Source organism: Syngnathus acus, chromosome 1 (assembly GCF_901709675.1).
Source record: "Syngnathus acus chromosome 1, fSynAcu1.2, whole genome shotgun sequence".
In the NCBI taxonomy this organism is placed as follows: Eukaryota; Metazoa; Chordata; class Actinopteri; order Syngnathiformes; family Syngnathidae; genus Syngnathus; species Syngnathus acus.
The window spans coordinates 13,094,030-13,104,087 of record NC_051087.1 but is presented as its reverse complement, the minus strand read 5'-3'; the positions used below and the strand labels follow the sequence as shown (position 1 = coordinate 13,104,087).

The 10,058-nt window shown below is 39.0% G+C and overlaps 1 protein-coding gene across 4 annotated transcripts; it reads left to right on the top strand.

Annotated features, from left to right (window-relative positions):
* The first annotated feature begins 1,382 nt into the window (after positions 1-1,382).
* LOC119128096 (zinc finger CCCH domain-containing protein 6-like) lies at positions 1,383-6,236 on the top strand. 4 transcript variants are annotated; one of them, XM_037260244.1, is made up of 9 exons: positions 1,387-1,535; positions 1,631-1,709; positions 2,672-3,022; positions 3,095-3,193; positions 3,282-3,396; positions 3,565-3,674; positions 4,291-4,433; positions 4,508-5,802; positions 5,887-6,236. In XM_037260244.1, the coding sequence occupies exons 1-9, from the start codon at positions 1,474-1,476 to the stop codon at positions 5,967-5,969; spliced, it is 2,337 nt and encodes a 778-aa protein (XP_037116139.1). In that variant the 5' UTR covers positions 1,387-1,473; the 3' UTR covers positions 5,970-6,236. The 4 variants fall into 4 exon arrangements, with proteins under 4 accessions (XP_037116159.1, XP_037116139.1, XP_037116131.1 ...); XM_037260236.1 differs by having other exon boundaries at positions 5,884-6,236; XM_037260264.1 differs by lacking the exons at positions 3,565-3,674; positions 4,508-5,802; positions 5,887-6,236 and having other exon boundaries at positions 1,383-1,535; positions 3,282-3,444; positions 4,291-4,359.
* The last annotated feature ends 3,822 nt before the right edge of the window (positions 6,237-10,058 follow it).

Sequence of the window (10,058 nt, the reverse complement as noted above, 5' to 3'; positions counted from 1 at the left end):
GTGCCATTGGTCGGCCACATCGTGCCACACAGTCCCTAAACAGATGTACATATGTCGAAATGCCATTTGAATTATGGACAAAATATGTGCATACATGCAAAATCTTGTATTTTCTTTTCCATTACACTACATTTCTCAAATCATGTATAGAAGATCCACTTCCATAACCCAAAAACAAATATATATAATATATATATATCAAATAGGTGAGGGATGAGCAACTTAAGTGCCATTGGTCGGCCACATCGTGCCACACAGTCCCTAAACAGATGTACATATGTGTATATTATATATATATAATATTAATTTATATATACTATATATATATATATATATATATATATTAGGGGTGTAACGATTCATCGACACACATCGATTAATCGATATAATGCTCTACGATTTATTGGCATCGATGCTAAACGTAAACATCGATTTATATCGCCGTGTTTGACCTCGGACATTAGACGCGACTTTATTTTGAAATCCAGTTCATTGTTGCTTGCTTCCTCTTTTCGGGAGCAGTGCGCGGCGTGCTGTGTTGTGAGCAGAGCAGGCACGTGAAAGGGGAGCCGACAACTACGCGGCTCCTGGGCTGGTGCTATGGCTAGTGTCCAAGAAGACGAGGAAATTCGCTCCCCTTTGGGCTTCAAGTCATTCGTTTGGAAGCACTTTGGATTCCAAAGAAAAGATGGCTCAACGGACAATTAAAATGATTGTAAATAAATAGTTCAGTAATGCACTTTAAAGTTAATGGTATTACAAAAAAAGAAAGAATATTCATTTTTCTTTACTTATATGAGAAAAAATATAGGAATTCGATAAAGTTCAGTGTTAAAATAAGCACTTTGTATACTACAATACTCTTGTAATTTCCTAAATAAAGAGTTTGCAGTACCTTGTTGATTTTGCGTATGAATTGTTATAAATCAGGATATTGTTCTATATTTTTAATTTAAAAAAAAAAAAAAAAAATATCGATCGTGGAGCACTATATCGTGATGTATCGTGAATGAATCACAGCAGGCTTTAAGATATCGGCAATAATCCTATCGTGATCCTTTGTATCGATATAATATCGTATCGTGACAAAACCCGCGATTTACACCCCTAATATATATATATATATATATATATATATATACAAAATAAAGCATGTTGTTCTGTACTGACCCCTTTGAAACAAACAAGTATATTGGCATGTGTTACCCAATCAATGTAATTTCTTAGCTGAACATTTAATTCTTTCTACTTATTACTTAATACACTTAATCTTATTTTTTACATGCAGCCCTATTTATGTTTCTGTAATCACCACAGATATTGCTCGCAGTTTGAACTCATTTCAATTAAAACGAAAACATTCCGAGGGACCACGAACGCAGCAAAGCTTTGTGACGCCAAATTTACGGGACAAGACCAAATCGGAAACGTAATGCGACGTAAACTGAAAGACATTATTTTGTTTTTGTCATAATGTCTTTCACAAACCTCTTCGCGAGTCTTTCTGGAAGTGATGCGACGTCTTTTACAGTCAGGTAGTAGCGGCAACCTTCGTATTTAAGTTTGCATTTGATACACTTTTACATTAAGCCTCGCTAATGCTACTTTTAACTCATCCATTTCTTATAAGGGGCGACATTGACAAGGTTCAAAGTACTACAAGCAAAAAGAGGACGAGCGAGGGTGAGCAACCTGGTCCCCATACAAAGGTATGTTAAACCGTGTAAAACCTCACAAGCATTAGCATTTAACCACAATCTAAATGTACTTTAATATTTTGCATATTAATGCTGCGTCAGACGGTCAAACGGCTGCTTTTGTCTTAGTCCTTGCGAAAGAGTGAAGAGCTTGTTAAGAGCAGACGGCATCATTTAAATGTTAACTAAATGCTCAAATTTTACAGTATTATCACATTAGGGTCACACTGATGCTGTTCACTAACTTTCTCTCTTGATTGATAGATTTTCTTGTGGGTTTGAGTTGCTGCAGGAGGGACTGGTGCATTGACAAAATAAACGTGGACATAATTAAACAACATCTTAAATCTTGGGTGCAAATGGTTCAGAAATGGGCAACGACGTAAAACATACTGCCAAACTGGTTGCAAAGTGTCTTAAGAACATCTAAAGTCAATGTTTTCATGGAATGGCCGTCACAGAGCAGAATCTCAGTCGTGTTCAACATTTATTAGCAGACCTGAAAAGGCATGTGTGAGCAAGGAAGCCTCCAAACTTGATTACACCAGTTCCGTCAGGGGAAATTGGCCACAATTTCTACTAGTACAGTATATTTGTGTAAGCATATACAAAACATTTCACGTAGGCCATTTGATTTACAAAGCTAAAGCAATGTATCCATACTTCTGACTTGGAAAGAAAGTCATGAAAAATTGCTGACACAAATCCTTCTCTCATTGTCCCAAAATTCAGCACATACCTTTGATAATTTCAGCTGGCTTAGTTAGAACAACAAAAATTGTACGAGTTCGTGTTGGACAATGAGGGAGAAAGTGTCTTTCATACACTGTGTGTAATCTTGAGTTCAACTAAACAGCCCTAAATTGACAAGAGATGATTATATTCGTTTACAGTATATAATTGTGACATTTTTTTGGTGGGGTGCTGTGAGAATTTTCCACTGTAAAGTGATAACCCTCACATTCCTTTCACAGAAGCAACGTAACTGGACACAGGCAAGCAAGCCCGATTTGGACACCCAAGATTATTCCAAGTCGTTTGACTATCACGTGCAGCTCACTGACCACAAGAATAAAAGGGCTGGCTTCACCAAGGGGTCACCATATAACTGTGCCAATCAGGTCAGTTACAGTGGCCCCAAATTTCAAACAAACCACAATGGCAACCGGCAACAACAGACAAAACAGACCAAGCAGCAGAAAGGTCGACAGCAGAAGCGAGGACAGCCTCAAAATGGAGGGGGACGCCATCAGACAAAAAGTTCAAGGAAACCTGCAGACAGAACAGAACGCAGAAATCATATACAGAACAGAATTAAGACTCGGGTGAGATTTATAATTGTGACAGATTCAAGTGGCTGAATTTACTGCCATTCTTAAAGTTCTTTCTCTTTTTAGCCAGTCAAATATTTCACAGAAGAGTTTAAGGAACAGAATATTTTGTTGGTGAATGAACAAATGGTTTGCCGACATTTTCTTCATGGAAAGTGCATCAAGGTGGGTGATGTACTGGAAACTGATATCCAACAAAACTTCAGTATGTAAGGTGTTGATAAATTGCTGTATTCTCTTCCTCTTGTTGCAGGGTGACAACTGTCAAATGCAACACATTGAGCCTGAGAACGATCTCGTCAAAACGCGTTGCAAGTATTACATGCAGGGAGCCTGCATGAAAGGGGAGAAATGCCCGTTTATGCACAATATCCTTTGCTTTAGCCAAAACAAAGTCATAGTGGACTCCACTACAGGTAAAGACGCTTCGGTAAAATGTAGCATAGCCTACGCGGACCTGCTGTTTGGGTCAAGTTTCACATTAGGGTAGAGGCCAAAGTGTTTACGTTTTAATATTTTCCTTAACAGCTATGCACGGTCTTTCCCATGCAAATTTTTCCATAAAAAGGGAAAGTGCTCTAAAGGAGACGACTGTAGGTTTTCTCATGAGCCGCTTAATGACATCACCATGAAATTGCTGAATGAGGTGGGTGTATGAAGTTTGCTTTGTTCACCTTTCAATTGCAAAAATAAATAGGAAAAACCCTGACATTGATTCATCCATAGATTTATCATCAATTTTGATCTGAGCCTAATCACAAGTCACAACAAAAGACAAGCGCGGTACGTTTAACGCCAAACAATCATTTAGATTAGTCAGTCTCGACTCATCAAAACTACTATCCGATGAATGATAAGATTGGAGATGCTGGTTGCCCTGTCCAAACCAGGACTTATCTAAAATGTCATCAGAACACCTACAGTTCAGAACTACTCACTTGTACGAAGGTGGAAACGGTGACAAGGGTCAAGTTTTGATGTTCATCAGTCCATAGTATGGCAGATTCGCACTGCTGCTACTCTCCCTTCGCGTGGCAAGTGCATTGTGATGTGAAGAAAAATCTAATGACTTCCAGAAAACAAAAAAACATGTCAACATAATTGTGTGGTATTGCTTCAAGAAAATGGTGTCCATTAGATGAAAATCAGATCACATTTTATGACCAATTTATGCCGAAATGCAATATTCCCAAAGGGTGCGCAGTTGCGTACTTCTTGCAATTTCACAACTTCCAAACTACTAACCATTTCTTTTTCTGCAGTTTATGGAATATGAAATGGAGCTTGCCAAGAAAACTGAGCAGTCTTCAGTTCAGTCCGTGACAGTAGATGAGCCGGAGGTCACGCAAGCACCCAATCTCGAAGAAGAAAATAAGGCGTCTGATAACATAGAACAGCCCTTCAAGTATGTGCTAACCCAATATGTAGAATTGCATCTGCAGCTGGACTCACAATAAAAGAATTGTTTTCTTTTTCCAGGTTCAACTTTTATAACAGTGCCACCTCAAATGCAAATAATGAGGAAACATGTCAGAGTGAAGAAGTAGATGATGTCACTCAAGAAGATGGTCAGCCATGTGAACCAGCTTGCCAGTCTCTGTCAAGTAACCTCAGTCCTGAGCCACCAGTTTTATATTCTGTTGAAGCAGTCCTGGGCCTTCAGTCGTCCGGCGTCTTCAAAACTCACATAAGTCCAAATCCGACTATCATCCCTGTCCTTCCCACTTCCCCTGGTTGCAGTGACTCAGAAAATCATTGTGAGGTCCCTTACTCAGTTAATGTTGTCCTCAGAGCATCTACATCCACAGATAGCTCAACTTGGAGTGGCTCACCTACCAATGCTGCACCAACGCTTCAGGTCGTATCTTACACTCCAGCAGACGAGCGGAGTTCCGCAAGCCCAAATAACAAAGCTTCCAATTTATTAGGTACACAAAACAAAGTGCTGAGAGAGACTTTGAAAAATACAACAGCCCTCAAAGTGGCTCAAGACAGTCATTGTGACGATACGGCAGCGCCTACTACGACTTCAAAAGTCACAGAAGCAGAGGAGTCTCCAGAAAACATGAGAGCAGAACACACAAGACCTAGGAGCCCTCTTCAGGGTCCGAGAAGAGACAAAACCCAGCATCTAACAACAGACAGTGCTCAACAGCTCAAGTCCTCCAAGCGGGGCTTACAAAGCCTTTTTTCAAGCCCCCCTCACCTGATATCTCCTCAGAAACACTCACCACCCTCCAAGTCCCGTCAGGTGCATGATTTCCATTCCCTTAGTCCGTCATCTCAGAGGTCCACACAGTTCAAAGAGAGTGCTTCGGTTCCCGCTGCACTTGCCAGCCCCTTCTCAGAAAACAATCACCTTCCTCTGCAGTGTCACACACAATCTACTCTCACTTCCGAGGCGCCAAAGGTACATTGTTCTAGTGGAACTACAACACATTGTAAAACTGACTGCCTTAGCGTGTCTGCACCTTATAAAACCTTGCAAACGCCATTTAAAAGCCTTTTTGCAAGAAGCATCCATGACGCTCAGAATTCAACAATTTCATCCATAACCCGCAACTTGACAGCTTCTCCCAAGTCTACTAACGTCAAATGCCAAGATCCCATAAAAACGACCGCTGAACCAGACCAGCCTCGTGCTAGTTCTCTCTTCGGCCTATTTGCCACCCCTCTCGGTTTCCACTCGCCACCATCCATGTCTCAACCAAATCGTTTGTACCAGCCAGCAGCTCTTTCCTCAGATACCGCTCAAAGCGATGCTCCTTCCATTGGTAAGAAGACCCAACAGAATGCTCATGAACACCATGATGAGAAACTGATGAGTTGTGATGCAAGTTGTCTTTTTCATTTAGTAGGTTCTTCATCACCAGCAACTTCAAATTCAGTCCTGAAAACACTCTTCCTGTCACTGAGCCCATATCAGCAAGACAGACCGTAACTGATTGGTCTTCAATTCTTCAGTTACGGCAGATATTTAAGTGGATTCTCATGTATCAAATTTGTATTTGGGGAAAGCAACAAAGCAAAATGTCTGGGTTAGTTTTGTATTGTCTACACAAAACATGGGCGCTCCAGTTGACGTGACTTTTGAAGTCAGTTTTTAAAATTTATTTTTGTATTACTGTATATTGAATATGTTTATACAATGTTTTTTTTATTTTGAGCACATAATGAAGTAATTACAATTAAATGTCATGCAAATTGAGGTGCATTGTGGTGTCTATCCATCAAACCATCCAATTTCTACACTGCGTATCCTGTTCAGGGTCACAAAGTGGGAACTGAATCTAGGCTGCTTGCACTGAAGTTGGACATGAACCACTACAGCATTAATGACTTGTGACGGTAAAGGCGCGACTAAAACAAGTGCTTACTGTTTTTTATTGACAAGTATTGTTGTATACAAGGGTCCTGACAAGCAAAAAAAATACTTTGGACCCCAAGCTTTTAATGCTGACAATACTTAAATTTTGGGGTATCTTGCATAGTGATTGTTTAATGAAGACCACACAATCTGATCATTTTTTACCTGCACATTAAGACTCAATGCATCACTTGTAGTGATGCCAGGAGATTTATATAAGGTGAGCAAGACATGGTCACCAGCCTATGCTTGTTTGTGTTGAGAGAAACATTTGGAACAACACGAAACAAATTGAACGCAAGCTTCAAAACTATGGAGAAGAAAAAAAAAAACTATCAATACCAAAAAATTATTTAAAAAAAAAAAAAAACTGCCTTCGAATATGATAAATGTTTTTAAGAGTAAAATGACTGTTTTAGATATAACGATGTCTAAATACTGTAGTTTTCCAATTTTGTTTCATGACTAACCCGAAGGCTCACTCTTTTAAAACTTGAAAACGCAACGTGCTTTTTGCCAGCAGGTGGTGACATTTGTCTGGGAAATGACATTGCACGTTTCGTTGAATAAGTCAGTTAGCCCGCGCAAAATACACGACATTTGACACAGGCACTATGTTCCTGTATTCTCCTTTCAACGCAATGGCGACGTGACTTTATGTTACGGCTTTATGTGCCTTAACGATGACCTAATGAGCAGTGCTAAGTCATTACGTAAAACGTTTTATATACAATACATAGGTATATGTGTATATATATATATATAGAGAGAGAGAGAGAGAGAGAGAGCGAGAGAGACAAGTTTGTTTACAGTATAAAAATAAGAAAGCAACACTTCAAAACTGCAATGTGGTTATGATTTACAATGTAGACCATTACTGAAAGGTACTTGTATTCACAAAAGCAAGGTTGCACTAATCGTCTGTCTTGCTGCAGAAATTAAGAATATGATCTGAGAACTGCCACAGACAAAATGGATGGAATGACCGAACAACAGGAATGCGTTGAAGGGCAGATTAATAAAAGGGTGAATAAAGATACAGTATATATAATTGTTCTTATACGACAGTAAATTGACTTGGTTCACTATTTGAATATTATACACTTGAGATAAAACTGATTTTGTTTCAAGCTGAAGGAAAAAAATAATACAAATCTAATGACTTTTTCAAATACAACTGAAAATTAGAGTTGAGCACAATACTTATTTTCAAGAAACTTGGTAATTATCAGCCACATAGAATGTTCTATATTGTGACTTTCCAACTTTTAATTTAATTTTTAGGAGGAGGATGTAGCAGAGGCTCAGTGCCATGAGGAAAACCATGTCCAACCACTTCAGTCAGTCCTTAGACAGCAAGAAGCAAAGTAAGCATGTGACACACTCTGCTTCCCCTGCAAATGACCTCTCGTACCATTTTCTCTCTTATGGATTAGGCAATCGGAAAACAGATGAGTTAATTGGAGAGTTTAACATTGTTTATACATACCTACCTAGAATAAATGATGAGTCAGGGAATGCTTTGGAGGAACAACCTGTCTTGGACACAAAGATCAGTACCCTCCAGTTCCCATGTGCTTCCCTTGACCACAACACGTATGAGGTTGTGAACAAAGTCCACTGGTGTGTGCCGGTGGATGAGGTTTTGGCAGTCCAGAAGCATGATGTGGTTAAGGTCTGGATTGTCACTCGCTTACTTCAACATGTCATTTTCAATGAACAAAACTTCCCACTTCAAAGTGGTCATGGATTTGGTTGTGATTTGGAGTTCCTTTTCAGCTTTTCTCATGTTCCTTTGTGTGTCTGTCTTGTTAGGATATTGTGTCCACTTGTGTTCAGTTACCCGGTCCCTCGTGTTACCCAATCAGGTCCCTCCAACCCCTTGTGTCTGGTCCAGGTGTTCCTTGTTGTCTGGTCAGTGTTTTTGTATTTTGTCCAAATGTGTTAAGAAGCGATTCCTTTCTCAAAGCGCCGTATGCTCATTAGGGACAGCTACTGGTCAATACCGTATCGGCCCGAATATAAGTTTTTTGCATTGAAATAAGAATGAAAAAGTGGGGGTCGTCTTACATTCAGGGTCTAGACATTACACCCATTCACAACGCTAGATGGCGCCAGATATCTTTAAAACGAATACTGAACTTAACTCCCCAGGCCAAAGCGCACCCCTGTCACGAAGAATAAAAATAGAAATAGCGGTAGCACGGAGAAGAAGAAAAATAAAAAATAGCGGTAAGAAAGAAAAAAGAAAAAATAAGAGAAGAGATAACAGAAAATGGTAAAACCAGAAGCCATTCATTTACAAATGTGGTTGCACTTAAGTGTACATATTTATATGTACAGATATTAAGATATGATAGACAGTCTTTGCATGATTTGAATGAGGCAAAATAACATGCTTTTTCTCTCGAATATATTGTTATAATCATTTGTTTCAGATGTACTGTAATTATTTTCTGTATAAAAGTTAGATTTGGTTTTTTCAAACTTGAGTCTTGAAAAAGAGGGGGTCGTCTTATAATCAGGGTCGTCTTATATTTGGGCCCATACGGTAATACTGAAGTAGAAGTAACAATGCTTCAGTCTGAACATAAAATCAACCCAGTCGGCCATGTCACCCAAAAATGTACTATCTGTGCATGCAGGGGTATTTAGTTATAGTCAGGAATATTTATTTACCACACACATTGGGATGTTTTGTATTTAAGAATTAGTGTGTTTCATGAAATGCAAACCAAGGTGTGAGCCCCAGTTGTTAAATTCCCGGCGCAGCAGCTGAATGTACACTACCATTCAAAAGTTTGGGGTCACTTAGAAATGTTCTTATTTTGAATATCAAATTGGTATTTTTTTCAACGAGGATAACATTAAACTAATCAAGAATACACTTGATACATTGCTCACGTTAATGTGGTAAATGACGATTCTCGATGCAAACGTCTGGTTATTACTGCAATATCTACGAAGGTGTAAAAAGGCCCATTTCCAGCAACCATCCCTCCAATGGTCCATTGTGTTTGCTAATTGTGTTAGAAGGCTAATGTATGATTAGAAAACCCTTGAGCAATTATGTTAGTTTTCATGGAATACACTAAATTTCCTGGGTGACCCCAAACTTTTAAACTGTAGTGTAATTTAACATTATGTTTATGAGCAACCCTGAATAAATATGAGCTCCTAACATTACAAAAAATGAGCCTCGAACCCGCGATTAGGACTTGATTGACAGTCTTTGCAAAAGGTATACGTATATAAAAAAAACAATGAAAACATCCACTAAGTACATGAGCACTCAAATATTTTCTAATGCACAGTGTGACTTGTCAACTACCTTTAAGAAAATGACAAACGCCCCCAGGGTTACATATGAGGCAATGGTACATGGAAGGACCAGTCTGTCATCTGTCACATGATTTTTTTTTTGGACCTCATACATGCTTCGATTCGGGGCTACATTTAGCATGCCCACTTTTCTTCAAGAATGCTCCAAAGCACTGCTTCATTTGGCCTATCATGAGTTCCAAGCTGCTTTCCTGAATTTTGATTACACTGCCCTTTTTTATTTTGGACTTTTGTTGCGTTTTGCATTTTCAATACCGAAGTACCTTATTCATGTATCGTTTTATTAAACTTGCCATATTTGCACTCCTCGTTTGCTTTCCT